The sequence below is a fragment of the Episyrphus balteatus genome, chromosome 3 (genome assembly GCF_945859705.1).
Source record: "Episyrphus balteatus chromosome 3, idEpiBalt1.1, whole genome shotgun sequence".
Taxonomy (NCBI): Eukaryota; Metazoa; Arthropoda; class Insecta; order Diptera; family Syrphidae; genus Episyrphus; species Episyrphus balteatus.
The window spans coordinates 107600422-107625726 of record NC_079136.1 but is presented as its reverse complement, the minus strand read 5'-3'; the positions used below and the strand labels follow the sequence as shown (position 1 = coordinate 107625726).

The following is a 25305-nucleotide window of genomic DNA, read 5'->3' as shown; positions in this document are numbered from 1 at the left end:
CTTGGTAATTTTCCAGGGATGAATTCCACAAATAACGCTCTTTGGAGGTTTTTAGCGAAATGCTGCAGAAAACCTCATACCAACTGGTGGAAAAGCTTAGAGGTGAGTGGCTGAATCATTACAAGCACGGAACATAAGCTGATTCAGGTTAAAATAGAGTTCCCAAAAGAATACAGGCAGTTTTGCAACAAAAGGAAAACACACGAAATTTTGAAAAAATCCTCTATCGTCATCAATTTTTTTTGACTTTGTTTCTTTAAACAAAAAATTAGTATTGGCATAATGTTTTATACAACCGTACATTATGCCTATAATAATTTTTTGTTTATAGAAACATAGTCAAAAAAATTGATGACGATAGAGGAGACCACCATTTTTTCAATATTTCGTGTGTTTTCCTTTTGTTGCCTGTATTCTTTTGGGAACTCTATTTTAACCCCTTGTAACCCAACATCGCAAATTTTAAAATTAATAATGTCAATTGACTTGCCTTTGGCTATAGTAAAATACTTATTTTTTTTAAATTCAACATTTTCATTATTTACTTAGTTATTTCGAGATTTAAGAAGTAAAAAAATAAGTTTAAATAATTTATTTTTGTAGATAAATGCAAAAATTTAAGCAAAAAACTATCTAATATTTATTTTTAGGCGCATTGCTAAAATCCAAAAATAAAACCCCGTTAGTTTATGCAGGAAAAATATTTTTTCTGAATTTCGTCGTTTTTACACAAATTTGCTTGTTTTCGATAAAAGCCGAACTTTCAACTTTAACTGCCAATTAAAAACTATTGGTGTCATATGTCATTTATTTCTATTCTATTTCGATAAAGCAATATCTAAAATATATGTTATAAGCTTCAAAAGAAGAAAAATATAGTTTTTGCAACTTTTGTGGGATCTTTGTTGGTTTGTAACAGATATGTCACATGGGGCTACAAGGGGTTAACCTGAATGAGCTGTTGTTCCGTGCTTGTAATGATTCAGCCACTCACCTCTAAGCTTTTCCACCAGTTGGTATGATGTTTTCTGCAGCATTTCGCTAAAAACCCCCAAAGAGCGTTATTTGTGGAATTCATCCCTGGAAAATTGCCAAGCATGTTTATTCTTTAATTTTTCTTACTTAGGAAGTACTTGACACTCTAGAGTTATAGTAGAAAGCCGTAATAATAATTAATGTACAGAAAAAATAAAACAAAATTAGTTTTTAGCGTAAAAAATTTGTGAAAAATTTCATCGGTCATAATCATGTGGCCACCTACTGTACAATGCATAGTATAAGTTTTTCCTACGTTTCATTAATGGCCGCCGAACGTCCAAAATGCCCATTTTCATTTGAAAGTAAACAATTTAATGAAAACAGTTATTTAAGGCGAAAATATAAATTTCCTATTGAAAACAAGTAGGTAGAGGTAGAACTAGATTTTTCTTAAAACTATTTCATTGTTAATTTTAAATTTCCCTTAAAATTTTTGTATTTTATTAACGTACCTACCATTTATTTAATCCACCAGAGTATAAACAAAAATAACATAACAGATAAATATTTTGATACAAAATACACATGATTTATTTTTTTCAAACTTTTCACAAAAGTTAAACATCAAATAAGTTAAATTTGTACAAAAAAAGGGAAAAATCATGAATTCCAACATTGATCTTGTTTATTCTACCATAGTCATTCTTACGACAGTAGCTTCTTTTTGTCATCTGCAACCGGCTTTTTAGCTGTCGATTTCTTCCCAAATACCATATCGGCAAATAGACCAACAAACACTAGTATCGCTCCGAGCCACTGCCTGGGAATAAGAAGATTTCCAAAAAATATTACGGAAAAGAGAACGGTAAAAAACTTTCTGGTAGTTGTCACAACAGAACACGCCAATGGACCAAAACCAGCCACCATTAGAAAAATAAACAACTGACCGAGAGCACCAGCGAAGGCGAGGGTAGCTAAGTGCGTGAGTAGCTGAGGATGGCGGGATGTAAATAATAAGAAATCTTTCCCTTCTCCTAAAAAAAAAGAAATTTAAAATGGTCATTTAAAGAGAAATACATTTTATTTATAAAGCTTTATTTTAAAAACGGAAAAACCACGGTTCAAATCAAATATTAGTTCAGTCGATAAGGAATTAAATGTAGGGGATATGAAAAAACTTGTGAAGTCAGAACTACACTTTCATATACCCTCGAGTAGAAATTCATGTGTTAATTGTAGTACTAGATCTACTCATGAGTACACTACCACCAATGGAACGGGACTAATGTAAATAAATATGGTGACGTGAAATAACGCCGAGCGAAATAACGCCGAATTTCAAAATTCGGCTTTTTCACTTTATGAAAGTCATTGTCATTGTGAAAAAAGGCGTTATTTCAGTTATATATAGTTCGGTTATTATTCGGCCTTATTTCACGGCACCGTTAAAGCAATCTTGAGTATAAAATCTAAATCTGCTGGACTTGATGATATTTTTTGTTAAAATCATTCTCCCACATATTCTTCCAGATTTAACATGCTTTTAACTCAATAATTCTGACGTCCTGTTTCCCTACAGTACAGGAAGGATGCTAAAGTAGTTCTAGTACTCAAAACAGCGGGTACTCGATTTCTCGATTGTGTGAGCCTGAATACAGACCAATTTCGATTTTACCTTACTAGACCAGTGCCAATAATTTTTGAAAATAAAAAAATTATTAGCGGCATAAGGGTGGTGGTAAAATTTAGGATAAATGGTGTATGAAAGGGGAAAAATAAATTGCCCACAAACAAATTGGGGGAAAGGGGGTGGGTGGGCGAAAAAGTGGGGTTGGTGTCAAAAATCGTGGTTTTTTTACGATTTCTGTCAAAAGTAGACCTCCTAACGAAAAAAGTTAAAAGCAAAAGTTGTAGATCGTAAAAGTGCCTACAACTTTTACTCAAACCATTTTTTTATATATATTTTTATATTTTTGAGCAAAAGTTAATTTTTGGATTTTTGACGAATTTAATTTTAAAAAATAAACTATTTTTCAACAAAAAGTTACCGAAAAAATTTTTCATTTTTGAAAAGTTTCGAGTGCAATTATTAAGATTAAAACCTATTATTTAAGATTGTGTGGAAAAACTATACTTTTGTTTTAAAATATATTGAGAAAAATTGAAAAAACAGAAAAACAATTTTTAAGATTGATTTTTCCGTAAATGACAGTAATGTTGGCGAGAAATAACTTTCCATAGAATTTAAATTATACTTTTCTAATGGAATTTGACCTTCTTAATTTGAATCTAGCATTAGAATAGCTCTAACGTGAAAAGTTTTTGAGATATTGAATTTTGAACGTCCAAAATACTATTTTTGTGATGTTTTGCATGGTAATATCTCGAAAACGTGATGTGTTAGAATTTTTTTGACTTCGGATTCGAGCTCAGCGCACAAAAAATCATTAGAAAAATAATTTAATTTAATCAATTTAATAAGAGTATACATTAGAGTGACCAACTCCCATAGAAAAAAATTTTTGTCGAATGTTTTTCGGGGGAACCCCATAAAATGTTCCGCCTTTGCAGATTTTTAGATAGCCAAAATTTCAGCTCTATTGGATAAGTCTAAATGGTGCCGACACTCGCTCAAAGTATCAAAAATCTCTGGTTTTCACTGTTTTTCGCAGAAAATTAGCTCTAGCTTCCAAACAGAGGGGGTTATTTTCACTTTTTATATATTAAATTAAAGGTAGTGTTGTTACACATAACTCAGATGCTAAACTTGTTTAGTTTTACTAATAAAAAAAAATATTGTCATCAATTTAAATTTTCAGTACTTACCTCAAAAAGAGCTGAAGTGCAAACTCGATTTAAAATGAAACTTTCTATGTTATAGAAATGCTTCTCGTATAATATACAGGGTGTCCCAAAAGTTAACGCTGAATCGAAAACGGTAGATAGGGTAGTGACAGTTATCAGAAAAATAATAAAAAAAATCGCAGCCATATATTTTGTGAGATATGGGCATTTGAAAAAAAGTCGAAAAAATGGTCACCCTGTGACGGTTTTTCATGTGCCGTGACTACAAATCTTAAGTTTTCTCATTTTTTTCTTTTGCTACGCAACCTTGAATAACCAAATGCCATTTTGAAAAGAGAATTGAACACACCAACTTTTAAAGTAACTTGCCGAAACATCGTAGTGTATTTTTTTTACACTACGGTTCATTGAATTAGAGTCATGTACAAAATTTTAGTACTTAGTTGTGCAAAAAAGTGAAATTTTCTTTAAAACTGATGCAGCTGATTAAAAATTTTTGAATGCATTTGGTAGCAGGGTTATTCAAGGTTCCGTAACAAAAGAAAAAAATGAGAAAAATTAAGATTTGTAGTCACGGCACATTAAAAACCCTCACAGGGTGACTATTTTTTCGACTTTTATTCAAATGCCCTTAACTCACAAAATATACATATGGCTGCGATTTTTTTTATTATTTTTCTGATAACTGTCACCACCTACCCTATCTACCGTTTTCGTTTCGACGTTAACTTTTGGGACACCCTGTATATAGCGGAATATAATATAATAGAAAATATATTCATAATGGTTGTTTTTGTTAATAATAAAAGAATTTTAAAGAAACATTTTTCGCATTTTTCTCTTTTCAAACAAAATTTTAAAATGTCAAACTCATAAGTGTGTGTACAAGTTCGTGTGCAAATCGGTGTAAATCTGATTAAAAATGTGGGGTAAATCCGGTGTACTAAAATTACTCTGGAGTAATTTTTTTTTTACACTTTTGTGGAGTGGAGGAACACAAAACCTTCAAAAGTACCAAATTAAGTACTCTCATTTGAGTGAAAGAAAACGACATAAGTAATGATACTGAAAATTGCGAGCTCTGTTACATTGGTACAACTGGGGGCCAATCCTGGGTCTGTGAAAACGTGAATCGAATAAAAAACTTTTTCATTTTCGCTTTCAAATATTCTTTTCACTTTTTCGATAAATTTGAAACAAAACGAACCTCGTCCTTTAATATTATGAATAATTTAGCGAAAGAAATATAATTATATGAATATTTTTGATGTTTGTTTTTATTTTTTCACAGAACAAGAATCAAATGAGTGAACAAGCGAAAAGCTATTCGTTTCACTTATTCACTTTTCAACAGTTTACTGCTCACTAGTCAATATAACTTTAAACAATTTATATACAACTTTATTTAATTTTTTTTCTCACATAATACAATCAATTCAATTCACATAATACATTTGTCTCTCTTTTGTCGACTTCTAACTAGGAAGTGCTCATAAAAAGTTTAAATTTAAATGTTTATTAAAATGTTTTAACTTTTATTAGGCTATTGATTATTTCGAAAAAAAACAGGGTAATAAGGAACTAAGACGTTCACGGGTTTTTATTGCAGGAATCGTTCAATGGGTCATAAAAGAACATAAAACCGCGGAGTGCTATTAAATGAGAGGATGGAAACTGAAGATAGGGGTGCAAAAGCCCCCTTTTTGGTTTTTTCAATATATCTCGTAAATGAAGCAAAATTTTGAGATATTGCCCTAAAACACTTTTTGTAGAGAATTAAATTTCCTATAAAAATAATGTTTTTCAAAAATTAATAAAAAAAATGTCCTTACCAAAACAGTCAAAACAATCATTAAAAAAATATCCAAAAATTCGATTTTTTGAGTTTTTTAACATTGCTCTAATAAAAGAAAGGAATTTAGATTTCTTTCAAAATGCTGTACTTATTATTTTTTTTCATTGAAAGCTAACCGAAGTATGGCCATTTGAACCTATATTTTTTTTCGCATTTTCAGTTCTACTCAAGTAAAAAAGAAACATTTGAGGGGAAAGTACGATAAAATAGCAACCAAGAATTGATATCGGTTTTTTATAGAGGGGTTAAATGCAATAATTTTTTACTATGGGAGGTGGTGTCTATCTCTCCCCGGTTAGGCGGGAAGGGCAATTTTCTAAAAAAAATACATAAAGTAAAAAAAAAATTATTAAAAAACAACGGCAACCGAAAAGTCCTCATCGATTCGAGACCTGGACAAAATTTTACTTGGGGTCAACGATTTTCAGCAAAACGGTTAGTCTTATCAAAAACATTTCAATGCAAGAATTGTAGACCAGGTTATTATGTATAAAAAGTGTCATGACACTTTTTTTCCTAAGACTGGTAATTTTTGTTTAGAATAGGTCCGAATATAATACAGGGTTTCCGATAGAGAATGGACAACCCTAAAACGGCTGATAGCTACACTTATGACTGTTTTAAAAACAGATAGAAAAAGTTCTATCGCAACCAGTTCGTAAAATATTGGCTTTTTTTGTTCAGTGTATTTTAAATTTTATCATTTTATGTTTTCGTTCACTACAACCATGAATGAATGAATTTTATTCATTTCTTTTTTTTATAATTTTCTACAATAATTGGATGAGTACATAAACACCTTAAAAATTTCATAGCTATTGCACATTTTCCTTAATGATTACACAGGTAAATTGGCTTCGAAGTTTGGCAATTTTTTTTTTCTGAGCAAGCCAAACGAGAACGAAAGTCAAACGATAGGCAAATGACAGTCGTAAGCATTAACGAGTATCGTTGAAATAAAACGATTATCGTAATACCTAATCGCATTTTAACAAGAACGAAGTAGTTTCAGCGATAATCGTTTTACAAAATAGGGCCCAGGGTGTCTAAAAACGAATAGATCAAACGAAATGTGCTGATAGGCCAACTTAAGATCTCTCAGAAATTGGTAACTTGTTCATCAGAAATCCTTCCGGTTTGAAATATGCAGTTCTTGTGAAATTTCGAAAAATCCCTACTTTGCAACAGTATTTTGCTTCCTCTGTCAATAATTGATTTTTGTTTCTTACGATTCCTCATAAAATACATTTCCTCATAAAATACATTTTTTTCATAGATTTAATTCATTGCATTGTTTTGATTTTTAATTATAATGGATATGAAAACCTTCATGCAAAATTTGGTTCCTCTGCCATAACTTTTAAGGGTTTTTCGGTTGTAAGTTTGCAACTGTTATAATAATATGGGTTGATAGATGAAAAACAAGTATAACTTTTTTAAGAGACGTCAGATTGTCTTGATTTTAGATTTTTTTTGGAATCAGCATTAAAAAATACCTTGAAATCTTGTATTATATGTGTATTTAATACCATTGTCTATTATTTCTAATTTTGAAAATCTCCATTTCGTGCTTTAACCTTGAAAATCGTGCTTTGCGGACATGAGATTTTTCTAGACTTATGAGGTAAGTTATAGAATGCCAAAACGAAGGTATGTATCGAGCATTACCATTCATTCCGAGGTTTACCCCTTTTTCACCTTATTTGACTTCACAGTGCATATAAAAAGGTTATATCTTCCAAACTGACATTGGTCGCCAAATTGTCAAAACATGACAATTTTGCGACCAATGTCAGCTACCGTAATTCTTAATTGTTTTAAATTATCCAAGAAAAACGCACAAAAACCGAAAAACCACGCACACCACTAATTTTTTAACAATTATTGACCATTTTCCGTGAAGAAACACGAAGAAAATTTGTTATTTTTCAATTTATAATTTTTTTCAAATGACATTTTGTAAATTAAAACAAAAACAAAAAACAAAACGTTCGTTAACATTGATTTGATTGTACTATTGGTTGAAATTTGGAAACGTTTATTTAATTTTGTAGCTTGAAATTGTTACATTATGATTATGGTAACCAAAGAACCTTTATGAAAAAATTAGTTTTTCTATTTCTTCGCGTTCATTGGGTCTTTTTTTCTTCCGAGCGACAGTTTTTTGTGGGCACCATCCACTTATGGAATTCTTTCCGCGAAATTATGAGAATATAGTATTGTGCATGTGCACCAAATTTTGCAGATGTTTTGTTTTTGCATTTGAGTGGTAAATAATTTTGTGTTCTAAACTAATTTTAACTATTTTTTTATAATTAAACATAACACTGTTCAAGTCGAAATCTAAGACAAGAGCGCTGTTTCTGTTTCCCCCTATTTCGGACCTGATCGATTGGCATCATTTGTTTTTCGAATTATCGTTACGACTTCGAACAAAATTTTGTCCGCAAGTTTTTTTCAATAATTTTAAGTTTTTTGTCCGGTTAAAACTCATTTTCTTGTTAATATTGGTATTAATTTTAATTTTCGGACATGAATAAACTACTGGCTTTGCAAAAATGTACATGTTAATAATATCTGTGTTGCCGTTGTGTTGCAATACATTTTGTTTTTACATTTGAGGCCGATTTGTGAGAAAATTGCTTCTACCGCCAAAACGTTTTAATTTTTTAAATTTTTTCACTCCCATATAATTTTTTTCTGTAAATAATCTTAATAATCTTTATACATCATTTTATTTATGAAATTAAAAAAAAAAAAATTTGAAAAAAAAAATTATTTTTAGTTTAAAAAACAAAACGGCAACACCTTTAACACATAGATTTTAAAGAATTTTTCATTACCGACGCACATAGAGGTATTTCAACAATCTAAGCAACCAAAATTATTTTTTTATTTTTTTTTATTTTATAACACGCAAATTACAAAAATCAGTTGTTTTTTCTACAAAAAAACAAATTTTTAGAAAAAAAAAATTTTTTTACTAAATACATTAAAAAAAAAAAAATTGTTTTCGTAATTTAAAAAAAAAAAAAAATTGAAAAAAAAATTATTTTTAGTTTAAAAAACAAAACGGCAAAAAAAATTGTTTTCGTAATTTTTTTTTTTTTTTTTTTTTGAAAAAAAATTTTTTTTTAAATTTTGTAAATGCCCAATATACAAAATTATTTGATTACGGGAGAAAAAATTGAGATTATAATTTTTTAATACTAATTATGCAAATATATTAAAATTTTCTATGTGCAGAAAATTCGCGCAACTGCGGTATTCTGCGGCTGAATTGTTAAGAACTTGTTAGGTAAAGCGTTCAAGTTTTCATATAAATAACGCATCAAAAATGTGCACCAAAAATATTTCTGGTGCAAACGTGATGCTTTGTAGGTAGTGTTTTCTTTCCATACAAAAAGTTGTGATACAAAGGCAGTGATTCTTGAATTTTTTCAACAAAAACTTGCTTAATTATTAAATAAATTGCATAAAATTGTTTATTTGTCTTTACGCTTGTAGAAAATAACGTTTGAGCAGAATAAATAGCAATATAAACATGAAAAATTACTTTAAACCCGACAAAATAGTTAAAATTATTGAAAAAAACTCCCAAAAAAATTTTTGTTCGCAGACGTCGAATCGAAAAACTAATGATGCTAATCGATTTATCAGGTCTGAAATAGGGGGGAACAGTCAACAGCGCACTTGTCTCAAAAAATTTTTTGTAAAAACTTGCACAGTATAATTAGAGCGGAATTCATAGTCGTCACTCAAGTTGAGAAATATCTTAAGCACTCGCTCAAGCTTATCCTTATTCATAGTCTTCACTGGAGTCGAAATTTTTCTCAAGTGAACCTCTGAGGAGGCTTTTTTACTTGAGGAAACGCTTAAGTTTTTTTTTCAGTCAATTGACATTAAAACGCAAGTGTCATTGCGAGAGTCTGTTTTTTGTATTTACCAATTGAAATTTGTACTTATTTTATAATAAAATAAATGAATCGCGAATATTTGTTTGAGTTTATATAATTCTAAAAATTGTTTAATCGCGACAAATCAAACCAAAGTTGAATTATTAAAAAAAAATGTTTATTTTTTATGACAGTTAATTCAAATCAGTCAAATTTTCGAGTTTGAGAAAAAAATTTCCTCAAGACAAGATTTTTCTCTACTCAAGTGACAGCCCTTTTTCAATTCCCTTGAGCGACTGCTTGAAATATTTCTCAACTTACTGGAGTTGAGAAAAATCTTAACTTGAGTAACGACTACGAATTCCGCTCTTAATCTCTCGGGAACCAGAAATTCTTTTCCATAAAATTATCATTCTACGAGATTATTTGCTTTTCATGATTTTGTCAGACACATCTTAAAGGTTCTGCCCCCCTAGCCGCTGATTCCACTTTATTTTTTCTTGGCAACGTCGAGATACAATATTATGCAAATGGTCGTCAAAGTGACATTCAAATTTAGGTGTTAAAATAAAAAATCTACGATAAATTTATTAGTGACATTAAATTTAAAAAAAAATTACACTAACTGATAGTTTAATATTTCATGTGGTAAATATAACTTAAATTATTTTTTCAGTGTCACCCGTATTTGCTTTTGGAATTCAAAAATCTTAAATTTTTAAGACTCTTATATGCCTGGCAAAAATCCTCGATCGAACCCTCCAAGTGGGTGCCGGGCGGACAATGACAACCACAATTTATGCTTTGTACGATGTCAAAGTGGGGTCAGCTAAGGTTAGGTTGGATCGCTGACAGGTTCTTACTTCTTAATAGTACAATCCTCAGAAATCCAATTTTACCATAGATTCGAGGTCCCTAATTTCAAAGGTGGTGTGAGATTTTTGAAACCGTGCCGAGGAATGCAAGACTGGGGGGTAAACCAGTCAAGACTGGGATGCCTGGCAAGGTCCGAAATAGACTAGCCTTACCCCGGTACACGGCTCTGACGGGGCTGACCTTTTTCTTCCGTTTCTACTCGTGGGACCTTCTATGAACACTACCTTATAATAAAAACAAACAAAACAAACAAACCAAAAAAACATAGCGGGAAGCAAGGCTTGCCGGCCACTTGCTCTAAGTTAGCTGAAAAGCCTACGCAAGCGAGTGAAGCGACAGCCTTGCCAACGTCTACTACTAGCAGGACGGGGTCAAATCCTAATGCTAGGAGTAAAAACAATCTTCCGGGAACGGCGCCTCTGCTGCCACCGGTTCGCGATGAGGGAGTGGATAACAACCAAACCGCAAACCTAGGTGACGGAATGTCTCTCCTGGAAGGAAACAAACTTCCGGGGATGGCGCCTCTGCTGCCACCGGTTTGCGACGAGTGAGTGAAGAGCGACCAAACCGCCAACCAAGGTGACGGAACGTCTCTCCCGGAAGGAAAAACGGAAATTATAAAAACTCTTTCGGGGACGGTGTCTCTGCTGCCACCGGTCTGTGATACCATAGGCCAAGGTGACGAAGCACCCAAACCGGATAGTATAAATGTCCACAGGGGGGGAAGCAAGGCTGCCAATAACAACTCTGCCTCTACCCCTAATGTCCGAAACAAAAGTGAGACGGGGAGGAATAGTGATACTTAAACCGCTGGCCACGATAAGTCCTCCTCGAATTCAGTTGCTCCTTCCCTTGGTGGAGCTGCAGTTCTGAACAAGAACTCCAGCTCGGCTCCGGGGGAGACACTTGGGCGAATGATCGCAGCAGCAGCGAGCCAAAAATTAGATCTCCTAATTGGTAGTGATGCTAATGCTCATCACACAGTGTGGGGGAGTACTGACGTAAATGAAAGAGGTGAGAAACTTTTTGATTTTATTCCAAGTACTAGTCTCCTTATTTGTAATATTGGTAATGAACCTACCTTTGTCACAAAGAACCGACAAGAGGTATTATTATATCTCAAACAATTCACCACAAGATAAGGAATTGAACTGTATCTAATGATCACTCAGATCATAGGTATATTCAATTTAGTTTTCGTAACTACAAGAAAACCGATTGGGTGAAATATAGGAAAACTTTCAATACCTGCTATAATAATCAGGACAATTTCTTCCCTTCTAATACTGATGATCTTGACTTAGAAGTCAACGATCTCACTAAAGCTCTAAACAACTCCATAGCTAACTCTTGTCCCCTTACCATAATAAGAGAAAAGAAAAAACCACACTGGTGGAACAAAGAGCTGGAACCGCTCAGGAAAGACTGTAGAAAGGCTTTCAATAGGGCTAAACAAACTAAGGAACCCATTAGACTGGGACCTGTATAAAGTTTCTCTAAAAAGTTACAAGAAACAACTACGGAAAAGTAAAAGATCCTCCTGGAAGAACTTCTGTAGTAAAATTGAAGACTCCTCTGAGCTAGTCCAATCGCCATTTGAGTCTTTTAGGGAGCTCGGCATGGTTGGATCAGTTGAAAGGATTTTCCTAAGTCTAGATGCCTCAGAGGCATTTCCAGTCAACAAGTGCGCTGTTGACTGTTCCCCCCTATTTCGGACCTGAGAAATCGATTGGCATGATTAGTTTTTCGATTTACCTGTACGTCTGCGAACAAAATTTTTTTTGGGAGTTTTTTTCATAATTTTAACTATTTTGTCGGGTTTAAAGTAATTTTTCTTGTTTATATTGCTATTTATTCTGCTCAAACGTTATTTTCTACAAGCGTAAAGACAAATACGGAAAAGTAAAAGATCCTCCTGGAAGAACTTCTGTAGTAAAATTGAAGACTCCTCTGAAGCATCTAGACTTTAGTCCAAAATAATGCGTTTCGCCAGGCACAACAGTTGGGCTCATCAGTAAGATGCTGTTGTACCCTTCTTATACGCAAAATTTGTAGTTGATGATTACCAACATTTATATATTTTACAGTGAAAACTCACTGTAACTATATTATTTTAGGGGAATTTGATTAAATTCGTGCACCTAAAAAGAATATTGCCGTGGTCTGGCTGATATTAAGAAGAAGAAGAAAACGTAAACAAGAATTTGTTTTTGTTTTATGGACTTTATGAAATAAATTCAATTTGATTTGATGAATTTAATCAAATTCCCCTAAAATAATATAGTTTACAGTGAGTTTTCACTGTAAAATATATAAATGTTGGTAATCATCAACTACAAATTTTGCGTATAAGAAGGGTACAACAGCATCTTACTGATGAGCCTAACTGTTGTGCCTGGCGAAACGCATTATTTTGGACTAAAGGTCAAAAACAAAACATCAAATTGAATTTACTTCATAAAGTCCATAAAACAAAAACAAATTCTTGTTTACGTTTTCTTCTTCTTCTTAGGAAAATCCTTTCAACTGATCCAACCATGCCGAGCTCCCTAAAAGACTCAAATGGCGATTGGACTAGCTCCTATGAGGAATCAATAAACTGGCTACTAGACACTTATTTCCCTGGTAGCTCGAACTCATGTCGTTTTGCAAAATTCAAGTGTCACTCCTTGCTTTATAATCACTCCCAAAAGGAGTGATTTCAAATTCCAAAATTGAAAAAGGAGTGAATTTTTGGAGTGAATTCTTCACTCCCAAAATTTTCAAGAAGTGACGCATTGATTACCAATACTTCTACATTTCTCTTCATAGACTACTTGTCAAATTCTTGGTGTGAAACAATAAGGTGCTTTTTTGTAATTTTTGTTCGCAAATCTTTGGTGGCTGTTTTATTTTTTTTTTGTGAAGAAAATTATAGACAATTACAAAAAAAATACAGTAAAAAATTTTTTATTAACTGATTAAGAGGACTATTAGCGCCGTAGTTTGATCTGCTGAAAATAGTTCGAAGTGGTAAATTCCTTCTTAAGTTAGTCTGACTCACATTGAATATATTCGATCGAGAACTGATGGACATGAAATAGATCCATTTATAACACCTGTTATGAAGTATGAAGCAGAACTGCAAGTACTCTCTGTGACCAGAAAGAGATGGAAAGTTTAATAATTGAAGTCTTGAAGTGTATGGAATGGAGGCAAAATAACCCTATCAGTCCATGGCAAAAAACGAAGAGAAAATCTTAAAAATTACGCTGTATACTTTCAATTCTATTTATGTGTATAGAGTAGTATGGGGCCCATACAACGCAAACGTATTCGAGAATTGGTCTGACAAGAGAAACATAAAGGATTTTAATTACATAGGGATCACGGAAATCACGGGAAAATCTTTTCACAAAACCCAGTATTTTATTAGATTTCTTTATAATATAATTAAAATGGTCAGTAAATGTTAATTTTGAGTCTAATACGATTCCGAGATCAGAAAAACTAGATTCACGATGTAAACGCGTCAAATTTAAACTGTAGTCATAACGTCGCCCTAGTATTGGAGTGCCGTATACGCCAAATTGCATTTTTTGAACTAGGTATGCAGTCGTATGTTTTCGAAGTTGCTCTTTTCAAATCTGCTATCCGTTTTTTTCTATATTTTTTCGTTGCCGAGATAAACAAAAACAAGAAATTTTGGCATTTACGTCAAATTTTTCATGCAATCCAAGAAAATTTTGAGAATTGTTTTGACGTACGTTATGTTTTTTTTTGACGTACGTGTATATGAATAAAAGAAACTTCTGATTTTCATGGCGTATACGGCAAACTCATTTTGGACAAAAATTTAAATATTTTGAAAACTAAACGAATTGCAGATGTCCAATAGCATGTATATAAAAGACACATTTTAATTATATATCATACTAAAATATCAAAAAATACCAGCTGTTAGTTCCTTCGCAATTATCTTCCGAACATTTAAATGCGATTTTTCAAAAATGTAAAAATGGCGTATACGGCACTTCAATACTAGGGCGACGATAATTAATTAAATTACGTTTGCGTGTAAAACTAATTGTCTTACACTTGTCTATATTTTAAATCAAACGATTGTTGCTGCATCATTCCCAAAATGTATTTAGATCATATTGTAGTTGTTCACAATCCGTAATGGAATTAATTTTCATAAATATTTTAACATCATCAGCATAGATTAATGTCATTGAATGTTAATACAGATGGAAGATCATTTATAAATAAAATGAACAGCAAAGGGACAAGGTGACTCCCTCGGGGATCACCAGAATTAACTTTGAATTGAACTTCTTCTAAACATAACACTTTTATATCTATCTTTAAGGTAAGACGAAATCCACATAACAAAATGATCATTTAGTCCAATTTTATTTAATTTACTCAGAAGTATTTTATGGCTTAATTTATCAAATGCTTTGCTAAAATCTGTGAAGATGCAATCTACTTGGGAACGATTTTCGAATGAATCAAAACAAAAAGTAGACAACTGCAATAGATTGGTGACCGTAGATTTTTTCTTCATGAAACCATGTTGATTTTCACATATAACAGATGAACAATCAAAAGAAATTATTTCACAGACAAGAGACTCGAACAGTTTAGGAATAGCTGAAATTTTCGCTCTAGGACGATAATTTTTCATTGGGTTGGTGATGAATGACCAAAACCCATAATCCCAAAGAGAAAATCCCCAAAGCCAAAATCCCCAAGACAGACCTGGGTATAGACAAAATCTCCAGGAAAAAATCTCCAAAAAAAAAAATCTCCGAGCGAAAATCCCAAAATTTCAGATGCGCAATTTGTGTATCAAGCAATCAAATCGCGCGCGCGATTTGATTGCTTGATACACAACTTGCGCATCTTCATTTTGGAAAGACCTATTTTTACTCATATTTAATTGTAAGCTGTGATAACTTGCCTCAAAAGATTATGCTTAGTTCAACTTGCTGTATCCTTCCAGTATTTTAGAATCATTGTTAAGGCACACGAATGGTAGTTCCAACAACGAAGGTTCATGTGACGGTTGTTTACATAATTTATTTTTTGTGTTCCGTTTTAAAAGAGGAACCTTTATGATTTTAAAATTGTCGTATTTAGACCCGATTTTACTTTGCCTTACAGTGTTTTTTTATCATTCTATTACGTTTTTGTTTTTGCTATTTGGAGATTTTTGGGGATTTGGAGAAAATGGGAGAAAAAATTATTTATTGGAGATTTTGTCCATTGGATCCCTTTCCCCATGGAGATTTTGTCCATGGGGTCAAAAATTTTCTGGAGATTTTATCCGATTGAGATTTTTTTTTTTGAGATAGTGTAGGTTTCCCTTTTTCATTAAGTTCATAGGGCCTTTTTTATGAACTGGCACTAGATAAGAATATTTCCAAATACTTGGGAATTTACAACATTTTAAAGACTCGTTGAAAAGAATAAACAATGGATAAGAAATATAAGACACACATTTTTTCAACATAAATGATGGTATACCATCTGGACCAGGACTAAAACATTCATCTAGTATTAAAATATTTTCACTTTGAATATAGGTTTTTAGATCAAAGCAATATGGGAGTGTTTTTATACGTTTTTGAGGATGAGAAATGTAACTGTGATGTTAATTTTTTTTAAGTTTCAGAAATTTTAGAAAAAGGCATAAACAGAGAGAAAGTTATAAACAATTTTCAGGCAATAATGGACCGATTCGAAAAATTCAAAAACTGTATTATTTTGTAAAACATCAGTTATAAAATTTACTTAAGCTAAGTATACAAGATTGGAAGGTCTTAAAAAAAATAAAAATAAAACTCCTTTTTAATTTATTTCTCAATAACGAATACAGAATTATCTTCCAATTTAAAATTGGACAATGTTTTTAATAAGAACATCATCTAATGACCAATTAGTCAACAATCGACCAATTATTTGAAAATAAGAAATATTGTGTGTTTAGACGAGTTGAAAGAATATTTGTAAAAATTTGTTGGAAAAAATCGGATAATATTGGAGGATCTTGCAATCATGTAAACATACTTTTTTTAACTTTACTTTCTGTAACATAATACCCACCGATTTTAAGGTAGTGCTAGGAATTTGCAAAAACTAACAATGCAGTTAGATTTCTCATCCTCAAAAACATATAAAGGGTCCAGGGAAAAAACGGCACAAGTCCACTTTTTGTCAAAAATAAACTAATTATGAGGTCTTGTAGTATTTACTGAGCACTATCTGATGGCATCTTTACTTTTATAAAACAAATTTAAGCCTTGCTGAAAAAATAAATAAATTGTGTGCTTTTAGTACTAAATTGTATGGAGAACAAAATTTTGCGTTTTTCTCGAAATGGGTTGGAATGGAATTGTGCTGGACCCTTCATATAAAAACACTCCCATATTGCGTTGATCTTAAAATCCATACTAAAAGAGGGTATAAAGTTTAAGCTCAGTAAGGGAATAGTATTTTCCAATTAACTCGAAAAAGTTGTAGAAAATAAATTTTTTTTGTCAAAAATCCAAAATGACCAAGTTAACTTGTTTTTCCTTAAATCCAAAATGGCGGCTTTGGCTCAATCTCGATTTTCCGGAAATACGGGTTTTAAGCTCCCAGTGACCTCCTTACCGTTTTATGAAAAAAAAAAATCACGATACATTTTTTTTTCATTTTTTGTACATCCCGGCTGGGTTGTTAAAGATTCGAGGAAGGTGAACGAGTTACCATTTTCTGAGATGCTATAAGATTGTCTTTAACCACTGCATATACAAAATATAAAAGTGTTATTTGCTAAGATTTTTTTTAATTTAAAACATGATTATGTAGGTATTATATCGCACATGTAGTACAAAAGTGTCACAACTCAAAAAACACATTTTTTGAGTTTTTGACAAAAGAAAATATTTGAAATTTTCCCGGACAAATCTATCTAGTTGCCATTGATATAATTTGAATAGTTTTTATTCCAGAAGGTAAAATGTCGTTTTAGATGTTTCATTTGAAATAAAAAGTCCTTTGACAAAAATGACATATTTTTAGTTGTGACGTGATTCTTGTTGGAAAAAGTTGTTTCATAAGTATTAAAAGTGTCTTAATTTGAATTGTGTCATTTTAGTTGTACCATTTTCAAGAAAATCGAGTGTTGCATTTTGAATTGAAACACTTTTGCTGAACTTTCTGGGGCAAAGCATTTGTTTCATTTTTAATTGTGACAGTTTAGTTGATTGAGGTAACCGTATCCCCTTTGTATTATTTTAAGTTACAACACTTTAGATAAATGAAAAGTTGTAATTTAGAGTTAATACAGTTTTGTTGTTTATTTAAAAATATTGCTTTTTAAAGCTCAATCAAATCCCAAATGCTTCCAATTTTTTATCAAACCTTAAGCTAGCTAGGGCAGATATTTTACAAACACTTCAACTCAAAACAAATCCTATTTTCATACATTTTTTGATGTTTTTCGAGTTATGACACTTTAGACGAATAAACTTTTAGCTACAAAAAACATGCTGACTTCAAAAAAGTCTGAAATTTTTTAGCACTTCGCCTAAAAATCCAAAATTAAATTTTTTCGTTCGTTGTGTTCTTACAAATAGAAACGGTTACAGAAGTTGTTAAAAAATACGCTGTATCGCATAATCAGAGACTGCAAAGTCATACCAATTCTGAAATGGTGTCCGCCTTGAATACAAGAAACCATGTTCGGAGATTAAGAAGAACCAAGCCTCATGAGCTTATGGTCTAAAAAAAACATGGGAAAGTATTAAAAGTTTAAACTTCCCCAAAGTGATTTTACAAAGTTAAGAAAGAAAAATCTGATGTCGACCTCTCAAGATTGGTCCTGATAAAGAGGTGGTTTTAGTGGTTAAGAGTCCCACACTACATGGTGTCGAATACTGCCAAGTGTCTTTTGAAGATTTCCTCCCGTCAAAAAAAAAAAAGTTCGTTGTGTTCTAAACAATATTTTAACATGAGTTAGGTGAATAAAATATTTCAACGACTTATAGGTTATTAAGCTAGTCTCAAAAAAAATGTTGGTTTCCTAACGTTAGTATCTCAAATCCCTGTTGTGATTCATCTCACCGAAATCTCTTATATAATGTGATTTTGTGCTTCGGTCTTAAAGTTTTATTAAACCTATGTTTTTTTTTTACGACGGGGTTTATAATGAGATACATGAGTACCTCAAGATACCAAAGAGAATTTCTGAATAATTTCATATTCCAAATAAAGTTAAAGTTTTCAGTTTAAGATAAGGAAAGGCTCCAAAAGAGGTGTGATGAATAAACGACATTGTATTGAAATAATATTCAATAATTTTTTCTTAACAAAATATGAAAGCGGTGAAAAAACTTGATAATTATTTAGAATCAAGTACAACATAACTGTCACAACTCAAAAAAAATTTGTCTAAAGTGGCTGAACTCAAAATAATACATTATTTTTTGTGTACAAAGATCACCAAAATTGTCACAACTCTAAAAACGTGAATTTCCAAGGTTTAAGATAATTTAAATGATGCTGGTTGTCTGAATTTGATTAAAAGTATATTTCCTCTTCTAAAAATTAACTAATTAATAAATATACTCATTCTATTCTCGGTAAATTGGTTTATCGCCTCTATTGAAAAATGAAGATTTTTGAGTTGTGACACTTTTGTACTACATGTGCGATATATATTGTAACATAACATAATTATTAATTACACTGTGCAAGTTGAAATCTTAAACATACAAGTGCGCTGTTGACTGTTTTTCCTATTTCGGACTGCCGTCATTAGTTTTTCAATTTATCGGTACGGTACGACTTCGAACAATTTTTTTTTCGGAAGTTTTTTCAATAATTTGAATCAATTTTTAACACATGAGCTTAAAGTATTTTTCATCACCGACGTTTAAGAATTTTAAACGAAAATTTAATTTAAATTTGAGCAGAATAAATAGCAATATAAACAAGAAAAATGACTTTAAACCGGGCAAAATGCTTCAGTACATATTCAAATGAGTATCATTTTATCAGGCTTATGCGCTTTGGGGTTCGTAAAGAAAATGTTCTGTTCTTACTTTCTTCATTCATACCTGTGAAAATCATCGCTGATCCCAACATCATAGAACTCCAGAAATTCATTGACAGCATCATTTGTTGCCCAGTGGGTGCACTTGAAGACCGCATGCGTTCTTGAACTGCTCCCGTAAATCCATCCATGGATAGGCTTAGCAATAGAAGTAATTCTCCTAAACCCGTTTTTTCTTGGGCGAGATTTGAATTTACTTTTCCTTCCTTGTACATAAAGAGCACTACTCCTGCCACTATTGTCATCACACATCCGTATCGCGTCCAGGAATATGACTTCCTCCCAATCAACACTCCTAAAATCATCACTGGAATAGGTTTTGCAGATTTACCAACCACTTGAGTAGGATATGGCACCCACCGCAAGGCCATATTCGAACTAACCATAGCCAAGAGATAGGTGAGTGAGCAGACTGCATAGTAGCTTGTGGGTGTGGTGTCATCTTTCTGCGGTTTAGCCAGAAGCATTCCTATGATGGGAGTTGTAAACAATAATGTTATTACATAAAGATGAAGGCTACCTTTTGCAAAAATAGCATTGCAGAAGCACTGCACACACACCATGGCCAGAGCGCAGGTGAATCTTTCGCCTGTTGTTCCATCTTCATTTTTCGTGTTACCATATTGACCTCTCGTAATTTTCTCCTGGATTATACCGTAATAGAAATAGCAACAAAATATTCCAACAGAATAGAAAATGAATTTATATTTCTCATTAATCATTTTGTGTTTGTTTATGAGTTTTTTTCAACTTAGAGATACGTCGAGGGCAAATACAGACTTTTTGTAGATTAATAATTTTTTAATATTGCAAAATAAGAATAATTTTATTTATTATTTAATATATTTAAAAAAAATAATAATAACTTTGGCTTTTGTGGCACTGTACACGTCAGTAATAAAAAAAATTGTTTTTGTTAGTTTGACTTTGACAAGTCCCATCCGAAAAACATCCCATAAACAATGTTTTCGTTGAATTAACAGCGACATCTGTGTTTGACATCTAACTTTCTGCTGTGTGGGCATTTAATAAAAAGGATTACCACTTACAGAAAAAAGTCGTGGTTGATTTTAAGAAAACATGAGACCCCGCACACTACAACGATTAAGTATCGGCCGATCAAAAAGTTTGTTTGAGCGAAAAAAAAGTTTGTTTTGCTTCACAACTGCCTTCAAACTAAAATATTTCATACCTAGCCGACTATTTAGTCGGCTGCTGTGCGCACACCCAACTAGATTAAACTATCGGCCAATAGAAAGTCTGTAGTGTGCGGGGGCACACTAGATTGAGAAAACCGAAGTAGATAATAGGTGTGTTTTTTATTACAACCGGTCTTAACTGGACAAAAAAAACGCAGTCTGGGCTAAGCAATTTACATGTTAAATACAACAACACCTTAGCTCATTGGGCTTTGTTGTTTAGCCCGGAGATTTCTCTGGGCTTAACTTTCTGAACAGTTTTAAATCTGTGCTACCAAACTAATTTTTTTATAAATTGTTTAGAATTTGCTTACAAACGTGAAAACTGACGTTTGGAAGGACAAAATGTATTTAACTAGTTTTGCTAGCATACATTTTAATATCTGTTTGTAAAACATACATGAAAAATACAAAAAAAAGACGAAAGTTAAAAATATGACAACTCTAAATTTTTGTTGTGTCTGCTGTTTTAACACCTAATAGGTGTGTTTTTTATTACCACCGGTCTTAACTGGACAAAAAAAACGCCTCAGGGCTTAACCTGAAATCTTGGCAGCACTGTATATTGAATAGGTGTGTTTTTTATTACCACCGGTCTTAACTGGACAAAAAAAACGCCTCGGGGCTTAACCTGAAATCTTGGCAGCACTGTATATTGAATGTTCCGAAAACAGCAGACACAACAAAAATTTAGAGTTGTCATATTTTTCGGTTTCGTCATTTTCTTGTATTTTGCATGTATGTTTTACAAAGAGATACAAAAATGTATGCTAGCAAAACTATTTTAATACATTTTGTCCTTCCAAACGTGAGTTTTCACGTTTTTAAACAAATTCTAAACAATTTATGAAAAAATTAGTTTGGTAGCACAGATTTAAAACTCTTCAAAAAGTTAAGCCCAGAGAAATCTCCGGGCTAAACAACTAAGCCCAAGGGGCTAAGGTGTTGTTGTATTTAACATGTAAATTGCTTAGCCCAGACTGCGTTTTTTTTGTCCAGTTAAGACCGGTTGTAATAAAAAACACACCTAATGTTCCGAAAACAGCAGACACAACAAAAATTTAGAGTTGTCATATTTTTCGCTTTCGTCTTTTTCTTGTATTTTTCGTGTATGTTTTACAAACAGATATAAACATATATGCTAGCAAAACTAGTTAAATACATTTTGTCCTTTCAAACGTCAGTTTTCACGTTTGTAAACAAATTCTAAGCAATCTATAAACAAATTAGTTTGGTAGCACAGATTTAAAACTGTTCAAAAAGTTAAGCCCAGAGAAATCTCCGGGCTAAACAACTAAGCCCAAGGGGCTAAGGTGTTGTTGTATTTAACATGTAAATTGCTTAGCCCAGACTGCGTTTTTTTTTGTCCAGTTAAGACCGGTTGTAATAAAAAACACACCTATAATAATAAGCTTTTTTCGGTTAAAATCTATGTATTAAAAAAATTAATTCTATTAAGGGCCAATTTGTCATTAGTCAGCTCTACTTACAATTTTGCATCTATAATGCTTTACAGAAGCAACAACTGCATCTGTAAAGCTTTATAGAACCAAAATTGTTTGTCGGGAGATAGAGCTTATTCCAGGAATGAAAGTTTTTTTTTATATTTATTATAGCTTTTTATGGCCTTTAGTCCAAACAAAAAATTGGCGTTTCGTCCCGGTGGAGCTCACTTGGACTCATCAGTTGACTTATCGTGAGACACCTTGTCAATACGCAATTATTGTTTATATTCAGCTCAACTTACATAGATTTTTAAACAAAAACCTAATGTGAACTATATCCAGCAACCCTACTAACAATTTTGCTTCTATAATGCTTTACAGAAGCAACAATTGCATCTGTAAAGCTTTAAGGAACCAAAATTGTTTGTCGGGAAGATTAAGTTTTTAATCATTAAAACTGGTTTTAATTTTTTTTTTTTTTATATTGACATTTACGGCCTTATTATTCACTAGTTTAAAAAATACATTTTGATGTAAAATTGTCAAATGTCAAAAATAAATCCAAATCCAAAATAGTTATTCCGATTTTAACTATAAAATAGTTAAGAAATAGTTAAAAATGACTATTTTTTCTCTGTGTGATAGTGAATATTAAGAATTTTAATTTATTTTTGACATTTAAATTACTTTACATCCAGATGTACTTTTGAAACTAGTGAATAATATGGCCGTAATTCTTTTGATAGTCTAACTGATGATTGAAAATCAGTGCTAAATTTATTTAAGGGCCAATTTTTCAATAGTCAGATAAATCTCAGGTAGAGCTTATTACTAGGAATAAAAGTTTTTTTTATATTGACATTTATTTCTCTGATAGTCTAACTGATGATTGAAAAATCAGGGCTAAGTGAAATAATTTAATTAGTAAACAACTAAAACAAAAAATTTGAATTCTTTCAAAGTCCATATTGTAACGATGAATTACTGAACTACTTTTAAAATAAATGTCTACCTACTGCAAAGGTAGAGGCACCTTTAATAAATATGAAACTACCTACCCTCTGAACACATCCCTAAGAAATTCCCTTGAATGCTAAATATCCCAAAATATCCCACTGGACTGGAAGTATGAAGAGCCCCCTCCTGGACAGGAAGTTTCGAGAAGCAAAGACCAGAACCTTCGAAGACATTCTCGAATTTCGAAAAATTTGTATAAACACGGTAAAGAGACTGTTTAATTTTGAAAGTGAAAGAGTACAGTACAAAATGTTGGAAATAAGTTGTAAATTAGGCTTGTGTAGTTCGCGAACGAACTAGTTCAATGAACTATTTCATCTTGGTGAACTAGTGAACTTAGTTCACTTACTTAGTACAATTTAGTTCGCGAAAAGCGAAAAAGATTTTTTTCAACAAACTAAACAGCGACCTAGAGCAGTCGTAATAGGACGTTACAAAATTTGGTCCTTGTCTTATATGCCGACAGCGTCCTTTTTGTGTATTTGTTGTTGTTTTCTTGCGATTAACCACACTTTTAGAAGACAAAATACGCAGGAACATATAATATACCTCCTGTTTGATATATTTTAAACCTGATTTAGATATTGTTGAACAACGTTCTAACTACGCTCAACTACCTTAAAAAAAGTAACGAAAAAGAAAATGCAAAGTGTAATCGCCTTTAGGGCATTGTGTTTTTGCGATTCAATTCGACCTGTTTCATGTTCCATTTGTTCAAATTCCATCATTCAATCATTCAACCTCCAAAAACTTCACTCAAATTTCTCATTCACACTCATTGAATAAGAAGTACAGGAAGGGGTGTTTATCCAAATAAGTAGGCTTGTGTAGTTCGCGAACGAACTAGTTCAATGAACTAGTTCATTTTGGTGAACTAGTGAACTTAGTTCACTTACTTAGTTCAATTTAGTTCGCGAATAAGATTTTTTTTTAACGAACTAAACAGCAACCTAGACAGGCGTAATATGACATTACAAAACAACTTGCGCTCACCTTACATTAACATTTTTTATAAATATACGGCCCTATTCTGCTATTCGATTCACGTGAAAGTCGAAAATAAAAAGGGTTTAAATGGGGGTTAAAATTAAACTTAGCTAATTTTTTTTTCTTTAGAATTTCTAAAACAGACGAAAACAACGTTTTGCTTTCTAAAGTTAGAAGTTTTTTAAAGTCAGTTTGACGTGATAAAGGAAGAAATTCTTTCGATTCACGTGAATCGAATAGCAGAATATGGCTGATATTTTGGATGAAAGGAAGTCCCATCTGTATAGGGAATTTTCAAATTTGGTCGTTGTATCCTTGTCTTATACGCCGACAGCGCCCTTTTAACCTGACAGACGTTAAAAGAATAGGGGTTCAGAAACCAAAGTGCATATGAAATTGCATCCAATTCTTTGTGGAGCGAAATCAGTTCTTCTGCTCTACCTCAAGATTTAAGGTATAACTACAACGGCTACTTTTTTCAAAAAGTCAAAATGTGAAATTTTCAAACTGATTTGTGACAGTTTTTCCGATCACAAAATTAAAAATAATGATGCAGAAGGCTTATTTTTTCGTTTAAAAAACAATTTTTGTAGTTTTTTCCAAAAATAAATAGCGCTAGAAAGAACTGGCTTGTGCCAGTATCAGCGTTTCTTCTTCAAGCACCACTGAGTCTTATTTCTGAGCAAGAACAAACAACTAGTAGCATTTTGGTCCTTGCATTACTATGATTTTGATTTAATGAAAGCAAAACGAACTTTTTCTAGACTATAGTGCCTGGCTACACGGTGATTTTTCAATCGCCTAAGCAGTGAATTTGTTGGCAAGAGGGATGAGGAGTGAAGGGGGAAGATGCTCATGAAGGGAACTGAATTTTCTGAGGGTAGTACAGTTCCATTGCTAAATTTTTCCTCTTTTTGACGTTTGTTCCTAGAAAATCTAAAAGTGGAACGTGATTGGGCATAACAGTGTTTAGCCACCGCATGTGATTTTTCAATCGATTGAAAAATCACTGTGTAGCCAGGCACATATGAACGAAATAAAAAATAAAATATGTACATATCAGTTTTTTAGGTTGTATTTGTTTTATTATGTAGAATGCGTCAATTTTTACATAAATTTACATAATAATAAACAAACTAATCTTGGTTTTTAATTCTAACAA

General features: G+C 32.2%; 1 protein-coding gene across 1 annotated transcript; it reads right to left on the bottom strand.

Annotated features, from left to right (window-relative positions):
- Positions 1-1543: 1543 nt before the first annotated feature.
- Positions 1544-20403, bottom strand: LOC129914501 (solute carrier family 35 member B1 homolog). The gene is made up of 3 exons (XM_055993796.1): positions 20016-20403; positions 19500-19964; positions 1544-2012 (listed from the first exon to the last, which is right to left on the bottom strand). Exons 1-3 carry the CDS (start codon positions 20215-20217, stop codon positions 1684-1686), a joined length of 996 nt encoding a protein of 331 aa, XP_055849771.1. The 5' UTR covers positions 20218-20403; the 3' UTR covers positions 1544-1683.
- Between the last annotated feature and the right edge of the window lie 4902 nt (positions 20404-25305).